The sequence below is a fragment of the Budorcas taxicolor genome, chromosome 9 (genome assembly GCF_023091745.1).
Source record: "Budorcas taxicolor isolate Tak-1 chromosome 9, Takin1.1, whole genome shotgun sequence".
Taxonomy (NCBI): domain Eukaryota; kingdom Metazoa; phylum Chordata; class Mammalia; order Artiodactyla; family Bovidae; genus Budorcas; species Budorcas taxicolor.
Genome location: NC_068918.1, coordinates 9,129,040 through 9,154,956, shown reverse-complemented (window position 1 = coordinate 9,154,956; position 25,917 = coordinate 9,129,040). Strand labels below are relative to the sequence as shown.

The 25,917-nt window shown below is 40.0% G+C and overlaps 1 protein-coding gene across 1 annotated transcript in view; it reads right to left on the bottom strand.

Annotated features, from left to right (window-relative positions):
• Nucleotides 1-825: 825 nt before the first annotated feature.
• Nucleotides 826-25,917, bottom strand: part of MEI4 (meiotic double-stranded break formation protein 4) — a 198,538-nt gene continuing 173,446 nt past the window's right edge. The window contains exon 5 of the mRNA XM_052646102.1: nt 826-1,095. Within this exon, the coding sequence (XP_052502062.1) occupies nt 826-1,095 (270 nt within the window). The remainder of the gene's footprint in view (nt 1,096-25,917) is intronic.

Here is a 25,917-nt window from a genome sequence, read left to right as displayed (position 1 = left end):
TTATGTTGATTATATGAAATTAAAGCTTTACAAATGCTAACAACTTTTCTGAGAAATCCAACCAATACTTTAAATAAGTATAAATATACTTTTAATAAAGTATATTTCTAGACTGACGTTGGAATTTGTGAAAATGTCCTTAATGTCTTAATTACATATAATAACTACATTTTAACAGTAACAGGAATATTTTATATAATCAGCAGACTCAAAACAAACATTTGTTGAAAAACAAATGGAACATTTTAAATGATTAGTATTTTCAAAAGGACTTGACAAATATATTGATTATATGAAATTATATGAAATTAAAGCTTTGCAAATGCTAACAACTTTTCTGTTTCTACATGAACCCTATCTAAGACAATAGAGTAAGTGAAACTAAGAAAAAAAGTTGAAAAAAATCTTATTTATAACCACTTATTTTAAATGCTCTGTTGATTAAAGTAACAAAACATAAGACATCTTCTGTTACCTTTTAGCACCTAGTAAATGAAAATCTTTTAAAATGCAATTTTTTAATAAGAAAGACAACTAATGGTCCATTTTAGAGAATAACAGAGCTAGATTGCATTGAGTAAACATATTGCAATATACGGTTCCATAGGACTGGGGGGGGGGGCATTCTCAACTGAAACTGGCTGATTTTAGTAAAGAAATATGACTCATAATCTTTTTATACACAGTTTAAGATTATTAAATTCAATTAATGATTGTCTTTAGGGATCCATTTAAAATGATCATTTAAGAGTATTCCTGAAAACATTTAAGCACAAGATCTTCATATATTCAACTTTAGTATGCTTCTGATTATTTGGTAAACTGCTAAGGAAGTGAGTCATTTCCAACAGTTCCTATTTCTACTGAGTTCAAGAGAATGCCCAGTCTCCACAAATAAAAAGTAAATAAAGGAAATGCATCAGAGAGTTTGAAAACAGTTTCATCATGTTTCTGAAGAAATTTCTTGATTTCCTGATCCTCATGCCCCATTCTTGAAGAGTTGTCTTCTTTGTTTTCCTTTTGAAGAAGTTGCTCCAGAACCCAGAGCACAGAGAACATATTTTCATAGCGTGCCACATCATAATTGGCTTGTACCTACAGAAAAACAACAAACTCCTTTTAAAAAATACTGCAGTAGCTTAGCTCAGAAAAAGCCAAATAAAGGGATCAAATATATTTTTAACAAAAAGTAAAACACTTGACTTATTTAACACCTTCTGTCTTCCTGTTCCTTTGATTGGGGTTGGGAGAGAAAGAAAAAAAGAGAAAAAAATTTCCAAAACCTTTATGATCTTGGTGCATGAGTGTCTTTCGTTACATTTACAGAGTTCTCTACATTGTTGCTATAATTTGTTACTGAGATGAACCTGAGACCACATAGAGTTCTCTTGGCAAAGAGTCTTACACTCACCAAGTCTTATGTGTTGAATTCAACCTCTCCCCAAAGACTTTCAAAGCCTGATACTTCTGTCAATGATAATATCAGGATCTTTGTTGGCTGGATTCTAGGAACACATTTCAAAATATCAATATAACACAGTTCTAAAGCACTTAGGGTTATGACCTGTAAGCAACCAGATGTAATCTCATCCTGAGGCTATACAAGCCAGGAGGGAGTATGATTAAATTTGAATCAGATACATGGTCATGAGAAAAAACTGTGTATGTTTCTTGTAAAAATTATTATTTGGTTTAGGTGGCTGAAAGTGAGATAAATCAAAGGAAGCCCTAAAAAGTGCACAAAGGAAAACAGAAGAAAGGGAATACAAGAAGAATGTATCTTCAACAAGGCTGTCTGATAAAGAAACAAGTATATACAGATAACTGTTACTTTCTATTTTTAATTGAGGTATAATTGACATAACATCATATTAGTTTCCTGTATAAAACATACTGATACAATATTTGTATATACAGCAAAATGATTTCCACAGGAAGTCCAGTTAACACCAGCACAGTTACAAAATTTTCCCGTGCTAATAAATTTCAAGACTGATTTTCCTAGCCACTTTAAAATATGCAATACAGGGTTATTAACTATAGTCACCATGCTGTACATCCGCATTCAACCCTTTTTCATTTTACAACTGGAAGTCTGCACCTTTGACTCCCCTGACCCATTCTGTACCAGAATCTCACCTCAGTTCACTTCAGTTCAGTTGCTCAGTCATGTCTGACACTTTGTGACCCTATGGACTGCAGCACGCCAGGCCTTTCTGTCCATCACCAACTCCTGGAGCCTACCCAAACTCATGTCCATTGAGTCGGTGATGCCATCCAATCATCTCATCCTCTGTCATCCCCTTCTCCTCCTGCCCTCAATGTACGCCAGCATCAGGGTCTTTTCCAATGAGTCAGCTCTTCAAATCAGGTGGCCAAAGTACTGGAGATTCAGCTTCAACATCAGTCCTTCCAATGAACATCCAGGACTGATCTCTTGTAGGATGGACTGGCTGGATCTCCTTGCAGTCTAAGGACTCTCAAGAGTCTTCTCCAACACCATAGTTCAAAAGCATCAATTCTTTGGTGCAAAGCTTTCTTTATAGTCCAACTCTCATATCCACACATGACTACAGGAAAAACTACAGCCTGGACTAGACAGAGCTTTGTCAGCAAAGTAATGTCTCTGCTTTTGAATATGCTGTCTAGGTTGGTCATAACTTTCCTTCCAAGCAGTAAGTGTCTTTTAGTTTCATGGCTGCAATTACCATCCACAGTGATTTTGGAGCCCAGAAAAACAAAGTCTGACACTGTTCTCACTGTTTCCCCATCTACTGGCCATGAAGTGATGGGACTGGATGCCATGATCTTAGTTTTCTGAATGTTGTGCTTTAAGCCAACTTTTTCACTCTCCTCTTTCACTTTCATCAAGAGGCTCTTTAGTTCTTCTTCATTTTGTCATAAGGGAGGTGTCATCTGGATATCTGAGGTTATTGATATTTATCCCAGCAATCTTGATTCCAGCTTGTGCTTCATCCAGCCCAGCATTTCTCATGATGTACTCTGCATAGAAGTTAAATAAGCAGGGGGACAATATATAGCCTTGAAGTACTCCTTTTCCTATCTGGAACCAGTCTGCTGTTCCATGTCCAGTTCTAACTGTTGCTTCCTGACTTGTACAGAGGTTTCTTAAGAGGCAGGTCAGGTGGTCTAATGTTCCTTTATCTTTCAGAATTTTCCACAGTTTATTGTGATCCACACAGTCAAAGGCTTTGGCATAGTCAATGAAGCAGAAATAGATGTTTTTCTTGAACTCTCCTGCTTTCTTGATGATTCAACAGATGTTGGAATTTGATCTCTGGTTTCTCTGCCTTTTCTGAAGTTCACGGTTCATGTATTGCTAAAGCCTGGCTTGGAGAATTTTGAGCATTACTTTACTAGTATGTGAGCTGAGTGCAATTGAGCAATAGTTTGAACATTCTTTGGCATTTCCTTTCTTTGGGATTGGAATGAAAACTGACAGTTTCTAGTCCTGTGGCCACTGCTGAGTTTTCCAAAATTGCTGACATATTGAGTGGAGCACTTATACAGCATCACCTTTTAAGATTTGAATACCCCAACTGGAATTCCATCACCTCCCCTAGCTTTGTTCGTAGTGATGCTTCCTAAGGCCCACTTGACTTCACATTCCAGGATCTCGTGCTAGGTGAGTGATCACACTATCGTGATTAACTGGGTCATGAAGATATTTCAGTACTGTTCTCCTGTGCATTCTTGCCACCTCTTCTTAATATCTTCTGCTTCTATCAGGTCCCTACCATTTCTGTCCTTTATTGAGCCCATCTTTGCATGAAATATTCCCTTGGTATCTCTTAATTTTCTTGAAGAGATCTCTAGTCTTTCCCATTCTATTGTTTTTCTTCTATTTCTTTGCAATGATCGCTGAGAAAGGCTTTCTTATCTCTCCTTTGCTATTCTTTGGAACTCTGCATTCAAATGGGTATATCTTTCTTTTTCTCCTTTGCTTTTCACTCGTCTTCAGTTCAGTTTGGTTCAGTCGCTCAGTCGTGTCTTCACTCTTTGCGACCCCATAAATCACAGCACGCCAGGCCTCCCTGTCCATCACCAACTCCCAGAGTTCACTCAAACTCACATCCATCGAGTCGGTGATGCCATCCAGCCATCTCATCCTCAGTCGTCCCCTTCTCCTCCTGCCCCTAATCCCTCCCAGCATCAGAGTCTTTTCCAGTGAGACAACTCTTCGCATGAGGTGGCCAAAGTACTGGAATTTCAGCTTTGACATCATTCCTTCCAAAGAACACCCAGGGCTGATCTCCTTTAGAATGGACTTGTTGGATCTCCTGGCAGTTCAAGGGACTCTCAAGAGTCTTCTCCAACAACAGTTGAAAAGCATCAATTCTTCAGTGCTCAGCTTTCTTCATAGACCAACTCTCACATCCACACACGACTACTGGAAAAACCATAGCCTTGACTAGGCGGACCTTTGTTGGCAAAGTAGTGTCTCTGCTTTTGAATATGCTATCTAGGTTGGTCATAACTTTCCTTCCAAGGAGTAAGTGTCTTTCAGTTTCATGGCTGAAATCACTTCACTGCTATTTGTAAGGCCTCCTCAGACAGCCATTTTGCTTTTTGCATTTCTTTCCCATGGGGATGGTCTTGATCCCTGTCTCCTGTACAATGTCATGAATCTCCATCCATAGTTCATCAGGCACTCTATCAGATTTATTCCCTTAAATCTATTTCTCACTTCTACTGTATAATCATAAGGAGTTTGATTTAGGTCATACTTGAATGGTCTAGTGGTTTTCCCCACTTTCTTCAATTTAAGTCTGAATTTGGCAATAAGGAATTCATCATCTGAGCCACAGTCCACTCCTGATCTTGTTTTTGCTGCCTGTATAAAGCTTCTCCATCTTTGGCTGCAAAGAATATAATCAATCTGATTTTGTAGTTGGCCAGCTGGTGATGTCCATGTGTAGTGTCTTCTCTTGTGTTGTTAGAAGAGGTTGTTTGCTATGATCAACGTGTTCTCTTGGCAAAACTCTATTAGCCTTTGCCCTGCTTCATTCTGTACTCCAAGGCCAAATTTTCCTGTTACTCCAGGTGTTTCTTTCTACTTTTGCATTCCAGTCCCATATAATGAAAAGGACATCTTTTTTGGGTGTTCATTCTAAAAGGTCTTATGAGTCTTCATAGAACTGTTCAACTTCAGCTTCTTCGGCATTAGTACTTGGGGCATAGGATTGGAAACCGTGATATTGAATGGTTTGCCTTGGAAACGGATAGAGATCACTCTGTTTTTGAGATTGCATCCAAGTACTGCATTTTGGACTCTTTTGTTGACCATGATGGCTACTCCATTTCTTCTGAGGGATTCCTGCCCACAGTAGTAGATATAGTGGCCATCTGAATTAAATTCCCTCATTCCAGTCTATTTTAGTTTGCTGATTCCTAGAATGTCGATGTTCACTCTTGCCATCTCCTGCTTGACCACTCCAGTTTGCCTTGATTCCTGCACCTAACATTCCAGGTTCCTATGCAATACTGCTCTTTACAGCATCGGACCTTGCTTCTATCACCAGTCACATCCACAGCTGGGTGTGGTTTTTCTTTGGCTCCATCCCTTCTTTCTTTCTGAATTTATATCTCCACTGATCTCCAGTAGCATACTGGGCACCTAATGACCTGGGGAGTTCATCTTTCAGTGTCCTGTCTTTTTGCCTTTTCATACTCTTCATGGGGTTCTCAAGGCAAGAATACTGAAGTGGTTTGCCATTCCTTTCTCCAGTGGACCACATTCTGTCAGATCTCTCCACCATGATCCGTCCGTCTTGCTGGCTCCACATGGCACGGCCTAGTTTCACTGAGGCTGTCGTCCGTGTAATAAGAGGGCTAGCAGTCTGCTTCGTGGTTTCAGTCTGTCTGCCCTCTGATGGTCTCTCTCAGTGCCTACCATCTTACTTGGGTTTCTCTTACCTTGGACGTGGGGTGTCTCTCACCTCAGGACACCACAAATCTGTTTTGTATTTGGAGCTCCGTTGTTTGTCTGGTTTTTGGTTCTACATATAAAAGGGACCATACAGTGTTTATCTTTTACTATCTGACTTATTTCTTTTAGCATAATGCCTAAGGTCCATTTACGTTGTTGCGAACAGAACAATACCTTTATTTTTTTACGGCTGAATAACAGTCAAATTCATACATGTATATGTACCCAATCTTTATTTATTCATCCATGGATGGCATTTAGGTTGTTTCCGTGTCTTGGCTATTTGGCTATTGTAAATAATGCTGCAACGGACGTAGGGGTGCACATACCTTTTTAAATTGGTGTTTCAAGTTAGTTCACACTAATACTCAGGAGTGGGAACTGTTGGATCACATAGTAGTTCTATTTTTAAGGTTTTGAGGAAACTCCAGATTGTTTTCCATAGTGGCTGCACCAGTTGAGGTTCACATCAGCAGTGCACAAGGGTTCCCTTTTTCTCCACATCCTCACCATCATTTGTCTTTTGATACTCTGGGAGTTAGTGATGGACAGGGAGGCCTGGCGTGCTGGGGTCGCAAAGAGTCGGACACGACTGAGTGACTGGACTGAACTGAACTGAATAACCATTCTAACAAGTGTAAGGTGATATCTCACTATGGTTTTAAGTTTCATTTTTCTGATGGTTAGTGATGTTGAGTATCTTCTCATGTACCTGTTGGCCATGTTTATGTCTTTGGAAAAATGTCTATTCAGCTCTTCTCCTATTTTTTAACTGAACTGATTTTTGATACTGAGATATATAAATTCTTTATGTATTTTGGATATTAGCCTCTTAACAGGTATATTCATTGGAAGCCGCCAGTTTCCCTGGTGCCTCAGATGGTAAAGAGTCTGCCTACATTGCGGGAGACCTGGGTTCAATCCCTGGGTTGAGAAGATCTCCTGGAGAATGAAATGGTAACCCACTCCAGTATTCTTGCCTGGAAAATCCCATGGATGGAGGATCCTGGTAGGCTACCGTCCATGGGGTCGCTAAGAGTTGGACACAACTGAGCGACTTCACTTCACTTCACTTCATTGGAAGGACTGATGCTGAAGCTCCAATACTTTGGCCACCTGATGCAAAGAGCCGACTCACTGGAAAGGACCTCAATGCTGGGAAAGATTGGGGGCAGGAAGAGAAGGAGGTGACAGAGGATGAGACGGCTGAATGGTATCCCTGTCTCAATGGACATGAGCTTGAGCAAACTCTGGGAAATAGTGAAGGACAGAGAAGCCTGGCGTGCTACAGTACATGGGTTCACAAGGAATCAGCCAACAATACGATTTGCAAAGATTTTCTCTTTGTTAATTTTCTTTGCTTTGCTGAAGCTTGCCCCATAATGATTTCTGATTTTGGTATGAACCTCAGAAAATAGCTGCCGAGACTAATGCCAGGGAGCTCACTTCCTATGTTTCTTCCAGGAGTTATAAGGGTGTAAAGCAAGCAGAGTGTGTCTGGGTTCCGTTCTACCTGCTTTGAGAATCTCTCTTTGGGCATGGCTAGTTCTGCTTCAAGGTGGGCTGGGGTCCCCTGAAGTGTCCCACTTTTCTATGCTGTTGTGGACTTTACTTTTACCAGAATTTGTCTGCTTTGGGTGGTTCCACTTTTACCCTAAATGCTCATTCTTATAATAATTAAATGGATGAACTCTTGCTCCAAGATGTTTACGTCACATAAAACATTAACTTGACATTAACTCCTCTCTTTGGAGAGTATATATTTAACTTACAAGCTGCAGTAGCCTTCCTGCTCAACGTGACTAAGATGGCATCTCTGAGAGGGGAGGTCTTTCCTATAGTTCCCAAATTTTATCACATTGGCAGCTGCCCACTCTGCCTAATCATATGTTCAGAAGCTTTCTGAATTAGTGCATAAGCTGAATAAAAAGTAAAATAACTGGTATTAACGTAACAGTTGATACCCTTCTACTGTATTTTGGGGTAACTTTTACATTCTTGGTGTCAAATTAGACTGAACCACACCAACACAGGAAAATCCCCAACAGAGATAAAATATAGTCACCTGGAAAATGCTTAAGTGCTCTGCCTGAACACATACCAGGAAGGTAGAAGGAAACCCAGAACACAAGCACGATGGCTCTGCACATTCTACAGAAGGCGATCAGCTTGTCTCTCTATCTCAGTCTTTTAAAACTGAAGGAAAGTTGAGAGGCAGCTTCTATAGTCCCATGACTGCTTATTACGCTCCCATTTCGTAAACTAGGGGGCCTTCAGAAGAGGAAATACTTCTCCAGTAGGAAAATCATCATATATTTTTGTAGGTTACTTTCAGAATTAAACATGTCTTATGTCTATTTTTCTATTTCTGAGTTGGGCCTGTGTAAGTCAAAGTGTACTAACATTTATTTGGGTAGTAAAGAAATATTAACATTTCTTTACATGCTGCAGAATGTAACTTACATTATGAAATTCATGCTACAGACAAATGGTGCCTGTTTCCTAACTGTTGTTTCAGTTGAAATTCAGTCTAGGTTAACTTGACATTTTTGTAAACATTTATTATCTTTAAAGCAGATAAAGCTACTTGTTTACCCTCTTCCCATTCCTCCCTCCTTTGTCACCAACAGAACCTCAGTTTTGTTCAGAATGACAATGGATCAACTAAAAATGTCTATTTTCCAGTCTCTCTTAAGGCTAATTCTGGTCAAACAGATGTAAATATAAGTGGCTGGGTAGGGCTTCTGGGAAAGCTCTTTAATAGCAGGAAAACCCAGTGGAAGCCCTTTTGCTTTCTCTCTTCACCACTGTTCCTGCTTGAAAGAAAAGCTGCAATACTTGGAGGTTTAGCAGCCGTGTTGTGAACATGAGGATGAAGGCTGCCCATGGATCAGTAGCAAACGCCAGATTCTAGAAGAAGGCACTGTGTAGCTCGATTTACCCATGAAGGATGACTGTATCTTGCTGCACTGTGCCGGGGTTCCCTTCTTCTGTTTTTGTCTTTTAAAATCATAACCTTGAGACTTCATCTAGGCAGGAAGGAAATTAAATTTCCTTTGTCTCAGAAAGGTGCTGTCTGCTGTCTCCGACACAGAAGGACAGAGCTGCCTAAAAGGACAAAGCTAGGCACCCCTTGGCAGCCATCACATAACAAAAGTTACTGTACATTGAGCTGTGGCTCACAGTTTACTGCTGAAAACTGAGAATGTAACAGTTCATTACATTCAACAGTCTGATAATTTATGTGGGCTAGCCAAGAGCACACAGAAGTACAGTCCGACACTTTCAGAAATAAGCATGCAGCTACGGAAAGGATGAAAACGCAACATGACATCATTCTAACCGCTACAAATGCAAGAGATGAAGGAGAAAGCTGGATCATTACAGGGCAGGAGGCAAATCAAAGAGTCTAGGTGCCTAATCTAAACGTTACATTAACTGTTCACGGAATATAATATGCCACTGGCTCCCTATCCCACATGCCAGACTTTATTAGACGAGGCAATAAGTAAGATGCAATTATAATAAGTCGTTTCTAAGAGAATGAATTCAACACAATACTATAAAGGAAAAGGTCAGTTGTCACCGTGATGATTAAGTGAAAAACATACCCCTCAGTTTTAAAAACTCAGCCTTTTTTAACCATGAGAAGGCAGTAGATTTCAGTCAAGGAGCTGAGGAGGATGAAGTTAACTCTCTGTCAGCTACTTACTATGCACCTTTAGCTTCTGAAGCACAGGAAAAGGCAGTGAGAGAGCCCAGCACGATACTGCACGCGGCCCAGGTACCAACAGTGCCTGAGAACACAGAAGAACCACGTGCATAACACACACACATATCACACACACACACACACGACACACACACACATGACACAGACAATCAATGAACTTATGTTCGCAGCAGAATTCTACAACCTTGGTGCCAGATCCATACTGAGGGAGCAGAAGGCAAAGGCTGATCAGAGCTGAGTAGTTAATTACGGAAGATTTCTTAGAGATGAATTGGGAGCCAAGGTTCAAAGGGAGTGAAGGATAGAGACTGGTCAATGACCTTTTGATCAAAGTGCCAAGTCAAAAAGAATAAAAAGGATTCAATGGGCATTAATCCGTCTTGCTTCATCCAGATAATGGCATAGTTAATCTGCCTAAAACGCTGCATTCCGGAGACTGGTTCCAAGGGGCTTATGTCTAATTTGTAGGTAACTTAGTTTAAAACTTCTAAACTATTAAAGGGGCTAGCATTTGGGATCTTGACATTTTGCCATGTTTCCAATAGGAAGTAGTTTAATAAGTGTGAAACATGTATACATAAAAATATCAATTAAAGGGATATATATGACATAATTAAAAATCTGTCTTCATTAGCCTTGTTTAAAAAATGATGGTTTTCTCATTAACCAACTTTACCTATTTCTCCAAAATCTGTTTCTTGAGGCTCAATACTAAAGACAGCACAGGATCACAAACTTTCAAGTAAGTATTACCTATCATCATCATCGTCACTATGTTTTTTACCCAAAATGAAAAAGTTATCACGTTTTCCATAAGGTTCTCTGAAGCTAGAGGAAAGCTACTGGTATTACTCAAGTACTGTACCATGGTCAACTGTTGGGAGCATTTCAAGCTCATTGTGAACTATTCCTGTAGAGGTGTGTAAGAGTCTGATGATGCACCTTTATCTTCTTTCCTCTACCAAGGAAACCCTTCATAGATAGCAGTCAGCCAGCAGACAATTCCTTTTAGCACAGAAGCATCATAAGTGTTAGTCATTTAGTCATGTCCATAACAAGAAACCTAAATGTACAATTATTTTAACATCTTTCTGATATTAGAAGGACCAGGGACGAGGAGTATGATTGGGTTAAACACAGCATTTTCAAGGAAATATAAAAAAGGTCCAGTTATTTGACTTGTGTGAGATGGATCAAACTGTCCAAGTCTCATTGTTGTTGTTCGGTCACTAAGAGGTGTCTGAGTCTTGTGACCTCATCAGCATGCCAGGCTTCGCTGCCCTTTTCTACCTTCAGGAGTTTGCTTAAACTCATGTCCACTGTGTCCATGATGCCATCCAGCCATCTTATCCTCTGTTGCTCCCTTTTCCTCCTGCCCTCAGTCTTTCCCAGCATAAGGATCTTTCCCAATGGGTCCGCTCTTTGCATCAGGTGGCCAAAGTACTGGAGTTTCAGCTTCAGCATCAGTCCTTTCAGTGGATTTTCAGGGTTGATTTCCTTTCAGATTGACTCCTTGATCTCCTTTGATCTCCTTGCAGTCCAAGGGACTCTCAAGAGTCTTTCCAGCACCACGGTTCAAAAGCATAAATTCTTTGTGCTCAACCTTCTTTACAGTCCAACTCTCACATCCATACATGACTACTGGAAAAATCACAGCTGATGAGGGTGAAAGAAGAGAGTGAAAAAGTTGACTCAAACTCAACATTCAAACAACTAAGCTCCTAGCATCCAGTCCTATCACTTCACGGCAAACAGATGGGGAGAAAGTGGAAGTAGTGACAGATTTTATTTTCCTGGGCTCCAAAATCACCAGGGACAGTGACTGCAGCCATGAAATTAAAACAGGCTTGCTCCTTAGAAAGAAAGCTATGACAGATCTAGGAAGCGTATTAAAAACCAGAGACATCAGTTTGTCACAAAGGTCCATATAGTTAAAGGCATAGGTTTTGCGTTAGTCATGTATGTGAGAGTCAGACCACAAAGCAAGCTGAGAGCCAAAAAAATTCATGCTTTCAAACTGTGGTGTTGGAGAAGATTCTTGAGAGTCCCTTGGACAGCAAGGAGATCAAACCAGTCAATCCTAAAGGAAATCAGTCCTGAATATTCATTGGAAGGACTGATGGCTGAAGCTTAAGCTCCATTACTGTTGGGAAGAGCTGACTCATTTGAAAAGACCCTGAGGCTGGAAAAGATTGAAGGCACCAGGAGAAAGGGGCAGCAGAGGATTAGATGGTTAGATAACATTACTGACTCAATGTACAGGTATCTGAGTAAACTCTGGGAGACAGTGCAGGACACAGGTTCCTGGTGTGCTAGAGTCCATGGAGTCCCAAAGTCAGTCATAAATGACTCAGAGGCTGAATGAGCAACCATTCCATTCTGAGAAAACTTTTTTACTATTTTATAACACAATGTTAAACTTAGTCTCAGGCTGGAAATGGCTTCCAAGCATTTTGAGAAGCAAATAGATAATTTATTTGTCTGGACTTCCATCACAGTAGTTCTTGACAAAGTGGTATAAGCCAGATGACTTAGTTATTACCACAAGAATGTATTAACTGAGAGAACAGGGCTCACAGACAGGAATGAAAGCAGGGACGCTCAGGTTTCTGTCTGCCTCACACGCCACTTCTCACCCTTCAATCCTATGGCAAACACAGGCTGGGTACCTTCCTGTGCCAGACCCCACGAAGTCTGGGCGTTCAAAGAGTAGGACTGGATCGCTATCTATACTAGGAGAACTCTTTGTATGCATCTAAGGAGACAAAGAGTTCTCCCAGTATAGATAAGGATCCAGTCCTACTCTTTGAATGCCCAGACTTAGTGGGGTCTGGCACAGGAAGGTACCCAGTCTGACATGACTTAGCAGCAGCACCAGCTGCAGGGAGAGACACGACTGAGTGACACACACACACACACGGAGACAAAGAAGTAAAAAATAATGGCAATGCAGAGTACGTGCCTGCTCTAAGGGCTATCAGTTCAGTTTAGTTCAGTCACTCAGTCGTGTCTGACTCTTTGTGACCCGTTGGACTGCAGCACACCAGGCCTCCCTGTCCATCATCAACTCCCAGAGCTTGCTCAAACTCATGTCCATTGAGTTGGTGATGCCATCCAGCCATCTTATCCTCTGTCGTCCCCTTCTCCGCCTTCCTTCAATCTTTCCCAGTATCAGGGTCTTTTCCAATGAATCAGTTCTTCGCATCAGGTGGCCAAAGTATTGCAGTTTCAGCTTCAGCATCAGTCCTTCCAGTGAAAATTCAGGACTGATTTCCTTTAGGATGCACTGGCTGGATCTCCTTGCAGTCCAAGGGACTCTCAAGACTCTTCTCCAACACCACAGGTCAAAAGCATCGATTCTTTGGCTATCAATTCTAAAGGGCTACGGGGGCTCTAAAGAGAGCTGACTCTTGTGGTGTGAGAAGACACAGAAGGGCAGGAAGTGAGCCAGTAGTGGATGATGACCCTGCGGGCTCACTGCCTCCTTGGTTCTTTTGGAGAGATGACTTGAACGTTACTGTCACCACAAGCTAAGCACCTGGTGGGCTATGGCCGCAGGGCCCTCGGTGCCTGGTGGATCGGCTGCCTGAGGCACACGGAGAGGCAGGGAGCTTAAAGGAGGCGGGGGGTGATCTTGGCAATCTCTGAAACAACTCACTGGGCAGAGAGCCCGCCCCTCCAACTGCTCTAAGGTCGTGCAACCAGACTCATCTGACTGGCGCATGCAGTCAAAGGCCAAATCAGGTCTATGTGTTAAAATCTCAAAGACTGTGTTTGGTTCTATAGGGTCTGCTGCTGTTTTTAGTAGCTAAATCGGGTCCAGCGCTTTTGTGAACCTATGGACTATAGCCTGCCAGGCTCCTCTGTTCCTGTGATTCTCCAGGCAAGAAAACTGGAGTGGGGTTGCCATTTCCTTCTCCATGGGATAGTCCCGACCCAGGGATTGATCCCACATCTCCTGCATTGGCAGGCAGATTCTTTACTGTTGAGTCAACAGGGAAGCCCACATGAGGTCTATGGTCTCTTGAATGTCTGATGCTTATCTTCCTGAAGGAGAAGGCAAAGAGAACAAGAGAAATCATGAAAGTAGAACTGGGAGAGGATATAGTGCTTCACTAAGTGAGGCCACCCCTACCACATAATTCAGACAGAGCATGAGCACAAGAAACAGGAGCTGGTAAAATGTCTGGTGTATATTAGAAACAGAGATCCACACAGCCATTATTTATGGCAAACATGTGTCCAAAGAGCCAGTGGGGATAAAATCAACAAGCAATCTTCTTCTTTAGGACTGTAAAGATTATCCAAGACAGCATCAAAACCCACCTAACCAGGCAGAATGCAGGCACCAGATTTGCTGGAATAGAATCAATGACCACCCAGGCCAGAAAACACTCTCCTAGAGGCTGCTTAGTTACGCTTTGACCAGTCTGCCAAAGTAGTAAGAAAAGAAGATATATTTTTAAGAGCACTTTATCCAAAGCCCAGGATTAGTGACAGTAAGGGGGTGGACTCATAAGTGACCAGATCCTTTCTAATACTTTTGTTTGGAAACGGAAAGATAAATTTGGCCCCAGATAAACTCACTGATTAACTCACAAAGCACAACAAAATGGGGTTGTATTTACAGAAATTAAAAGCTTCAACACATTTATCCCTTTTTTACCCGTTTTCAATATCTGTCACCAATGATTGAATTAAACCAGTTTACCAGAACTTGCTTTCAAAGGTTAAGTGAAGCTGCACAACAACACAGAAAAGTTTGGAAACACAAGAGAAAAAATGTATGTGTTCTCATGAACATTTTATCTTACTACTGACATAGAGACTGGTATATAGCAAAGTGAGCACTACATTTCTTGTTCTTTTGTTTTTTTTAAAAATCAACTAACCACCATCTCTTCTTTAAAAATCAAGTTTTTCTGAGACATAATTTGACATATGGTAAAATTACCCCTTTTCAGTTTTTATTATCATGAATTTGGTAAGTTACTTTTAAGAACAAGGAAACGGCATAATAGAAACAATCTTTGAATAAGGAAACGGCATAATAGAAACAATCTTTGAATAAAAGAAAAAGCAATAATGCTATAATCATGTGATATTGTTTAACAACATTTTAAATGTTTTGCTGCCTTCTAGTTGATTTTTATTAAATATATGTATAAATTTAGTGGGTATTTTTTACTACTATATGAAGTACTTATATAACTGTAACTATAATAACTACAATTTTTACCTGAAGGTACTCTAGCAAATTTTTAAAAAATGAAAGATCCAAATGGAATGCAGAAAATTTAGAAGAAGGAACTAGACTTCAAACTATGAAAAAGTTAATCTGGTTTGACTTTTTTTATTACCTTTGTGCGGAGAAGCTGTTGGGGAAATGCATCTATTACAAAAGCGCTAAGTGGTCCTAAGGAAACCTTTGGTATCTAGAGCTGATGAAAGTCTCTACCTGATGGCAAATGTAAAGACAGGAGCACAGAAACAGAGGACCTAGCCTTGCACACTCTCCTTCAAAGAACGTCTCAGTAGGTACTGCCAACGGTATCAGCGTGCGTACATGCTGAGATGGAAACTACACAACAATGACAAGAAGCATGGCTTCATACTGGAGAAGGAAACGGCAGCCCACTCCAGTATTCCTGCCTGGGAAATCCTGTGGACAAAGGAGCCTGGCGGGCTAGAGTCCATGGGGTGTTAAAGAGCTGGGCACAACTAGCAACTGAGCACATGGCTTCAATATACTTTAAACGTCACAGGTTCAAGGTGGAATTACATACGTGAATAATTATACTCTAAGAGTCTTATTGTATTGGCATTGCTCCTGGATGAAAGTGAAAAGTGAAAGTGAAGTCACTCAGTCGTGTCCGACTCTTTGCGACCCCATGGACTATAGCTTACCAGGCTCCTTGGTCCATGGAATTTTCCAGGCAAGAGTACTGGAGTGGGTTGCCATTTCCTTCTCCAGGGGATCTTCCCAACCCAGGGATTGAACCCGGGTATCCCGCATTGCAGGCAGACGCTTTACCATCTGAGCCACCAATGTGCTCAGCACATAATCTCAATGGAGAATGCTGAGTACCTGTTTTAAACTAGCAATGGCTTATAAAGAAAATAAAATAAATTATGGGAAATGAAGTTAATTTAAATGCGTTGAATATGAAAAATCAGAACAACTCGGTATACATATATTAATACACAGGTTATAAAAGTGCTTCTCAACTTTTTTCATATATGCACTGCAAAACAAAAAATCAAGTGTTCTGAGGCGTACTCACATTTGTAAAACAGATCAGTTAGTTCATTTAACCAGTACTATATGTACTTGGTTATATGTTTATAAGAAATTATTTTCAGAAAAAAAAATAATGTTCCCAAGTAAGTTGATTATCACTGTTTAATTTCAAAGAAGTTTTTAAAATAAACACTGAACACACTTTAAATGTAACTATATTTGTTTCTTAATTTCAATCTGAAATTACAATAAATTTTACCTTTTTTTTAGAAACTAAACTATGCTGCTAACATTAGAAAACTGATTGATTCTTTATTGAAATTCAACCCCAAAATGTAATATCTGGATCTGTTATAAAAATGACATTAAATGCTTTAAAATGATACATTCACTAATACAACCAAAAACTCTCCAAATACTTCAAGAAAGCGGTTTCAGCAATTAAAAAAACATGAATATCTTACTCAAAAACATTTTCATACTTGAATTCAAAATGTAAAGAAATGCAGCCATTTCTTGTCAAATGTTCCACTCTAGGAGAATAAAGTCCACTTCTCTGGATGTCTAACTTCCAGACATCAACTATCTTTGGAATTTGCAGACCCTGAGACAGAAATGGCCACCAGGAGACTGTTTATGGTGGACTGTGCATGTGACTGCAGTAGGGTCACTGAGGGTAACTACGGACAAGGACTATGAGTGTAGTCCTCAGTCAAACCCTCGGAATTCCCCTCAGGAACGCATTCTGATGGTAACAAGGACAGAGGAGAGAGTGCTGCTCCACAAGAGGGAAAGTGAGAACGGACAGCAAAGGAAAGACTAGAAAACCCAGACTGGGTCTTCCAGAATGGAAAAGGAGTTCCAGATGCTTCAGTGTGCCTCTAAGGACATAACTGAGGCAGCACAGTTCAACAGCAGGTGCTGGTTCTTAAAAATGTATAAATGATACTTGATACATTCAGTTTAATAAACTGAATTTACTATAGCATTCCAATAACACGTTAAAGTTTAAAAAGTAACTTTTTCATGTGGAAAATTTTCTTATGCAGAATAGTTAATTTTTGTAGTGATCTTAGAGGATGTGATGTACCATCAGAAACATTATTTATTTTAGCATAACTAATAAGTCCCTGGGCATTATCCATAGAAATTTACTACAAAATAGTTATTCTTGGCAGTACACTAGAAAGTTTAGTAGCAGTGTCTTTTCAAAGATATATTTGGGTTTTAAGAAAACTCAGAGAAAAAGTACCCAAACTAGATACACAAATTATTTTAGAAAAAGGTATACACACATATACAGATACACACACACACATTTATATATATCTGTGTATACAACTGCATATAATTAATATGGACATAATTACTTCCTTTTAGGATTCATGAGTATGCATATAATATTTCAGCAACAATAATGTTTTAAATACATAGTCTTGAATCAGTTATGGAAAAACCTGCACAGCCTTCCATGAAATAAGAACTCTGGTTTAAAGCTATATTATTTTTCATAAAAGTGTAGGAAAAAGAAATTCAGTAAGCACGTATTGTATAATGAAGCATTTGTCTCAACTTTGTCCTTGGAATTTCCCGAGTGAAAGGAGTGTCTTGTGATTCATGGTGGGGTCCTTGGCCGTAACACCAACCATGTAATTAGAAGACTGAGGCCTGAGTCAGCCTGACCTCAGGGAAGGTGGGGACTGAAGACTGAGTTCAATCAGGTGGTCATTCATTCACTCAATCATGTCTACGTAAGAAACTCCAATAAAAACCCTGGCGAATGACGCTGTGTAGAACTTTCTGATTGGTGGACACACTGGTACACCCTGAGGACGCTGCATCCTGATCCCAGGAGAGGAGGTCGTATAAGTTCTATGCTTAGGACTCCCTTGAACCTCCCATTGTATCTCTCTCCATCTGGCTGACCCTCACTGGTATGTTATAATAAAATAAATATAATACTTTCCTGAACTGTGACTCATTCTAGTAAATTATGAAGCCCAAGGGAGTTAGCAGAAATGTCCCCTTCCCCCACATTTGTAGCTAGTTAGTTGGAGGCACAGACCCCTACCCCCGTAGTCGCTGGCATGGGAAGTGAGGGCAGTCTTACTGGAGACCACGCCTTGACTCTGTAGGGTCTGCACTAAGTCCAGGTAACTGGCATCAGAACTTAACTGAACTGGAACCCAGTAGTCTGTCTTGAAGCAGAGGCGAGTTACACAAAAGTATTCAAAAGATCTAAGGAGTCACAAAAATGTAAGATAAATTTCAAAAGATGTCCCCCTCAGCTTTCACACTTGTTTTTACTGAGATATAATAACACACAATGTTCTATTAGTTTTAGTTGTACAACATGATTCAATATCTGTAAGTATGGGAAATGGTCCCCATAGTAAGTCTAATTAACATACATCACCACCATAGAGTTACAAATATTTTTTCTTGTAATGAGGACTTTTAGCATTTGTTGTTTTAGCAACTTTAAAACATACGGTGCAGCTATTATTAACTAGTTACCATGCTGTACACTGGAGAAGGAAATGGTAACCCACTCCAGTACTCATACCTGGAAAATTCCATGGACTGAGGAGCCTGGTAGGTCCATGGGGTCACAAAGAGTCGGACATGACTGAGCGACTTCACTCACTCACTCATACTATACATTACATCCTCATGATTTACGTGTTTTGTAACTGGAAGTCTGGACCTGCTAACCGTCTTAATCAGTATCATCCACACCAGCCCCCTGACCTGTCATTTCTATGAGCTTGTGGTTTTCTGTTTGCTTCATTTTGGTCACCATCCATCACCACAGAGTTGATCCCTTTTACACATTTTGCCACTTCTTGTCTCATTCCTCTCTGATAACCACTAATCTGATCTGCTTTTGTGGTTTATTTTTGATTCCAAACACAATGAAATTATACAGTATTTGTCTTTCTCCATGTGACATGTTGCATTTAATATAATACCTTTAACTTACATCTGCACAGTACATCATGTGAAATGTCAGGGTGGATGATGCACAAGCTGGAGTCAAGATTGCTGAGAGAAATATAAATAACCTCAGATACGCAGATGATACTAGTTTAATGGCAGGAGGTGAAGAGGAACTAAAGAGCCTCATGATGAGGGTGAAAGAGGCGAGTGAAAAAGCTGACTTAAAACTCAAAATTGGAAAAAGCTTAAGATCATGGCATCTGGTCTCATCACTTTAAGGAAAATACATGGGGAAAAGTGGAAGCAGTGACAGACTTTATTTCCTTGGGCTCCAAGATCACCGTGGATGTTGACTACAGCCATGAAATTAAAATACACTTGCTCCTTGGAAGGAAAGCTATGACAAACCTAGGCAGCGTATTAAAAAGCAGAGACATCACTTTGTCAATGACAGTCTGTGCTGCACTCAATAGGCCACCAAATCTGGAAAACTCAGCAGTGGCCACAGGACTGGGAAAGGTCAGTTTTCATTCCAATCCCAAAGAGAGGCAATGCCAAAGAATGTTCAAACTACTGCACAATTGTACTCATCTCACACGCTAGTAAAGTAATGCTCAAAATTCTACAAGCCAGGTTTTAGCACTACGTGAACCGGGAACTTCCAGATGTTCAAGCTGGTTTTAGAAAAGGCAGAGGAACCAGAGATCAAATTGCCAACATCCACTGGTTCATCAAAAAAGCAAGAGAGTTCCAGGAAAACATCCATTTCTGCTTTATTGACTATGCCAAAGCCTTTGACTGTGTGGATCACAACAAACTGTAGAAAATTCTGAAGGAGATGGGAATACCAGACCACCTGACCTGCCTCTTGAGAAACCTATATGCAGGTCAGGAAGCAACCGTTAAAAATGGATATGGACTTTTGGACTCTGAGGGAGAGGGAAAAGGAGAGGGTGGGATGATTTGGGAGAATGGCATTGAAACATGTATACTATCATGTAAGAAACGAATCACCAGTCTATGTCCGATGCAGGATACAGGATACTTGGGGCTGGTGCATGGGGATGACCCAGGGAGATGCTATAGGGAGGGAGGTGGGAGGGGGGTTCAGGTTTGGGAACACATATACTCCTGTGGTGGATTCATGTCAATGTATGGCAAAACCAATACAGTACTGTAAAGTAAAATAAAGTAAAAATAAAAATTAAAAAAAATGGATATGGAACAACAGACTGGTTCCAAATAGGAAAAGGAGTACGTCAAGGCTGTATATTGTCATCCTGCTTATTTAACTTATATGCAGAGTACATCATGAGAAATGCTGGGCTGGAAGAAGCACAAGCTGGAATCAACATTGGCAGGAGAAATATCTATAACCTCAGATATGCAGATGACACCACCCTTATGGCAGAAAGTGAAGAGGAACTAAAAAGCCTCTCTATGAAAGTAAAAGAGGAGAGTGAAAAAGTTGGCTAAAGTTCAACATTCAGAAAACAAAGATCATGGCATCTGGCCCCATCACTTCATGGGAAATAGATGGGGAAACAGTGGAAACAGAGTCAGACTATTTTTTTGGGCTCCAAAATCACTGCAGATGGTGACTGCAGCCATGAAATTAAAAGATGCTTACTCCTTGGAAGGAAAGTTATGACCAACCTAGATAGCATATTGAAAAGCAGAGACATTACTTTGCCAACAAAAGTCCATCTAGTCAAGGCTACAGTTTTTCCAGTAGTCATGTATGGATCTTAGATTTGGACTATGAAGAAAGCTGAGCGCCGAAGAATTGATGCTTTTGAAATGTGGTTTTGGAGAAGACTCCTGAGAGTCCCTTGGACTGCAAGGAGATCCAACCAGTCCATTCTGAAGGAGATCAGTCCTGGGTATTCTTTGGAAGGAATGATGCTGAAGCTGAAACTCCAGTACTCTGGCCACCTCATGTGAAGAGTTGACTCATTAGAAAAGACTGTGATGGTGGGAGGCATTGAGGGCAGGAGAAGAAGGGGACGACAGAGGATGAGATGGCTGAATGGCATTACCGACTTGATGGATGTGAGTCTGAGTGAACTCCGGGAGTTGGTGATGGACAGGGAGACCTGGCGTGCTGAGATTCATGGGGTCACAAAGTGTTGGACGTGACTGAGCAACCAAACTGAACTGAGCTGATAGTCAAAGCTATGGTTTTTCCGATGGTCATGAACTGATGTTAGAAATAGAGGAAAACAACAGAATGGGAAGAATGGGGCTCTCTTCAAGAAAATTAGAGACACCAAGGGAACATTTCATGCAATGATGGGCACAATAAAGGTCAGAAATGGTATGGACCTAACAGAAGCAGAAGATATTAAGAAAAGGTGGCAAGATTATACAGAACTATACAAAAAAGATCTTCATGACCCTGATAACCATGATGGTGTGATCACTCACCTACAGCCAGACATCCTGGAGTGTGAAGTCAAGTGGGTCTTAGGAAGCATCACTACAAACAAAGCTAATGGAGGCGATAGGATTCCAGTAGAGCTATTTCAAATCCTAATGATGATGCTGCTAAAGTGTTGCACTCAATATGCCAGCACATTTGGAAAACTCAGCAGTGGCCAGAGGACTGAAAAAGGTCAGTTTTCATTCCAATTCCAAAGAAGGGCAATGCCAAAGAATGTTCAAACTATCGCTCAATTGCACTCATCTCACATGCTAGCACCGAGAAGGAAATGGCAACTCACTCCAGTATTCTTGCCTGGAGAATCCCATGGACAAAGGATCCTGGTGGGCTACAGGCCATGGGGTCACAAAGAGTTGGACATGACTAAGTGACTAACACATACAAACGTGCTAGCAAAGTAATGCTCAAAATTCTCTAAGCCAGGCTTTAACAGTATGTAAACTGTGAACTTCTAGATGTTCAAGCTGGCTTTAGAAAAGGCAAAGGAATGAGATCAACTTGACAACATCCTCTGGATCATTGAAAAAGCAAGAGAATACCAGAAAAACATCTACTTCTGCTTTATTGACTACGCCAAAGCCTTTGACTGTATAGATCAAAACAAACTGTGGAAAATAGAGATGGTAATATTAGACCACATGACCCCCCTCCTGAGAAATCTGTATGCAGGTCAGGAAGCAACAGTTAGAACTGGACATGGAACAACAGACTGGTTCCAAATTGGGAAAGAAGTACATCAAGGCTGTATATTGTCACCCTATTATTTAACTTATATGCAGACTACATCATGAGAAATGCTGGGCTGGAAGAAGCACAAGCTGGAGTCAAGATTGCCAGCAGAAATATCAATAACCTCAGATATGCAGATGACACCATCTTTATGGCAGAAAGTGAAGAGCAACTAAAAAGCCTCCTGATGAAAGTGAAAGAGGAGAATGAAAAAAGTTGGCTTAAAGCTCGACATTCAGAAAATGAAGATCATGGCATCTGGTCCCATCAGTTCATGGGAAATAGATGGGGAAACAGTGGAAACAGTGGCTGACTTTATTTTTCTGGGCTCCAAAATCACTGCAGATGGTGACTGCACCCATGAAATTAAAAGACGCTTACTCCTTAGAAGGAAAGTTATGACCAACCTAGATAGCATATTCAAAAGCAGAGACATTACTTTGTCAACAAAGGTCCATCTAGTCAAGGCTTTGGTTTTTCCAGTGGTCATGTATGGATGTGAGAGTTGGACTATAAAGAAAGTTGAGCGCTGAAGAATTGATGCTTTTGAACTGTGGTGTTGTAGAAGACTCTTGAGAGTCCCTTGGACTGCAAGGAGATCCAACCAGTCCATTCTGAAGGAGATCAGTCCTGGGTGTTCACTGGAAGGACTGATCCTGAAGCTGAAACTCCAATACTTTGGCCACCTGATGTGAAGAACTGACTCACTGGCAAAGACCCTGATGCTGGAAAATATTGAAGGTGGGAGGAGAAGGGGACGACAGAACATGAGATGCTTGGATGGCATCACTGACTCAATGGACATGAGTTTGAGCAAGCTCTGTGCGTTGGTGATGGACAGGGAGGACTGGTATGCTGCAGTCCATGGGGTGTCAAAAAGTTGGACACGACTGAGCTACTAAACTGAACTGATGAACTGATGTGAGACCTGGACCAGAAGGAATGCTAAGTGCCACGGAACTGATGCTTTCAAACTGTGGTGCTGGAGAAGACTCATGTGAATCCCTTGGATAGCAAGGAGATCAAACCAGTCAATCCTAAAGGAAATAAACCTTGAATATTCATTGGAAGGACAGATGCTGCAATTGAAGCTCTGATACTTTGACCATGAAAGCTCTGATACTTTGACCTGATATGAAGAGCTGACTCACTTGAAAACACTATGATGCTGGGAAAGACTGAAGGTAAGAGGAGAAGAGGACGACAGAGGATAAGATGGTTGAATGGCATCACTGTCTCAATTGACAGAAGTAGAGTAACTAGATCATTCTTCATTTTTTGAGGAATCGCCATACTCTTTTCCATATTTGCTGTATCAATTTACAGTCCTTCCAAAATGCACAAGGATTCCGTTTTCTTCACCCCCTCATCAACATTTGTAATTTCTTCTTTTTGATGACAGTCATTCTAGCAAATATGAAGTGATTTCACTGTAGTTTTGATTTGCATTTTCCCAATAATTGGTGATGTTGGGCATCTGTTCATGTACCTGCTGGCCATGTGTGTACCATTTTTGAAAAAAAAAAAAAAGTTCTATTCTGATTCTCTGTCCTTTTAAATTGTTTTTACTGTGTTGTATAAATTCTAGATATTTTGGATACTAATCCCTTAATGGATATATAATTCATAAATATTTCTCTGATTCAGCTGGTTGTTTTTAATTTTAATTATGGTTTCTTTCACTGTGCAGAATCCTATTAGTTTGGTGGAAACCCATTTGTTTGTTTTTGCTTTTGTTTCCCTTAGGTTTGGAGCTAGATCCACAGAAACATTGCCAAGACAATATAAATGGGTTACTGCCTATATTTTCCTCTAGAAATTCTATCGTTTCTGATCTGACACTTAAGTTTTTAATTCATTTTGATTTAATTTTTATGGATAGTGTAAGATAGTGGTCTAGTTTCATTCTTGCAAGTATGTCTGTCAATTTTCCCAACATTTACTGATGAGATTCTCCTTTCTTCATTGTATGCTCTTTGTTCTTTTGTCATAAAATAATTGTTCATACACGTGTCGGTTTATTTCTGGGCTCTCTGCTCTGTCCCATTAATCTGTGTTTGTGTGTGTATGTTTGCGTGTGTGTTTGCACCAGTACAATGCTATTTTTATTACTGTATCTTTGTATTACCTTGAAAATCATGCAGTGTTATACCTCCAATTTTATTTTTTAATTTTAATATAAATTTATTTTACTTTATTTATTTATTTTTTTAATTTTTATTTTTACTTTATAATACTGTACTGGTTTTGCCATACATTGACATGAATCTGCCATGGGTATGCATGTGTTCCCCATCTTAAACCCCTCTCCCACCTCCCTTCCCATCCCATCCCTCTAGGTCATCCCAGTGCACCAGCCCTGAGCATCCTGTATCATGCATTGAACCAGGACTGGCGATTCGTTTCACATATGATAATATACTTGTTTCAATGCCATTTTCCCAAGTCATCCCACCCTCACCCTGTCCCACAGAGTCCAAAAGACTGTTCTAGACATCTGTGTCTCTTTTTCTGTCTCACATACAGGGTTATCATTACCATCTTTCTAAATTCCATATATATGCATTAGCATACTGTATTGTTTTTCTTTCTGGCTTACTTCACTCTGTATAATAGGCTCCAGTTTCATCCACCTCTTTAGAACTGATTCCAATTTTGTTCTTTTTTTTCTCAAGAATGTTTTGGCTATGCAGGGTCTTTTGTGGTTCCACACAAATTTTAGGATTATTTGTTCTAGTTCTGTGAAATACACCATTGGAATTATGATAGGTATTCAACTGAATCTGTAGATTGCTTTGGGCAGTATGGGCAACATTTTAACAGGACTAATTCATCTAATCGAAGAATATGGAGTATCTTTCCATCTGCTTGTATCTTCTTCACTTTCTTTCATTAGTGTCATATTTTCAATATATAGTTCTTTCATCTCCTTAGTTAAATTTATTTCTAGGTATTATACTCTTTAATGCCATTATAAATGAGATTTCCTTAAGTTTTCATCCTGATAGTTCATTATTAGTGTACAGAAACACAATGATTTACATATGCAGATTTCATATCCTGTGACTTTCCTGAATTCATTTATTAGTTCTAACAGATTTTGGGTGGTGTCCTAAGGGTTTTCTATATGTAGTATCATGTCACCGTCAAATAGTGAGTTTTACTTCTTTTCTGGTTTGGATGCAGTTTAATCCTTTCTCTTACATAATTACGGTAGCTAAGACTTCCAAAACTATACTGAATAAAATTGATGGAAGTGGGCATCCTTGTCTTGTTTCTGATCTCAGAGGAAATGCTTTCAGCTTTTCACCATTAAGTATGTTAGCTATTGGTTTTTCATATATGGTTTTTATTTTGTTGAGATACATTTCCTCTATGCCCAGTTTGTTAATGCTTACTATGACAAATGGATACTGAATTTTCTCATATCCTTTTTTTTTGCAGTTATTGAGATAATTTTTATTCTTTATTTTGTTAATTTGATAGATTATGAAGACTGGTTTATAGGCACTGAACCATCCCTGTATCCCTGGAGTAAATTCCACTTGATCATGTTGTTTGAGCCTTTTAACGTACTATTGGATTGTTTGCTAATATTTTATTGAGAATTTTTGCGTCAGTGTTCATCAGGAATATTGGGCTGGTTTTTGTTCTAAGTCATAAGAATACATATAAATTTTGCAAAAACTTTCCCTCATATCTCATATTTTAGTGACCTGACACAATTTAATTAGATGCCCCTTGCTTTATAAAATCCTTTCCTATCTGTTAGATGTTTCTTCCTTCTGCTCAAAAATTCCTTAAATTTGAACCAACTATGGCATATGCAGTACAAAAGGTAAATATAACTAACAAAGGAGTTAGGAATGGAGAGATAAAAC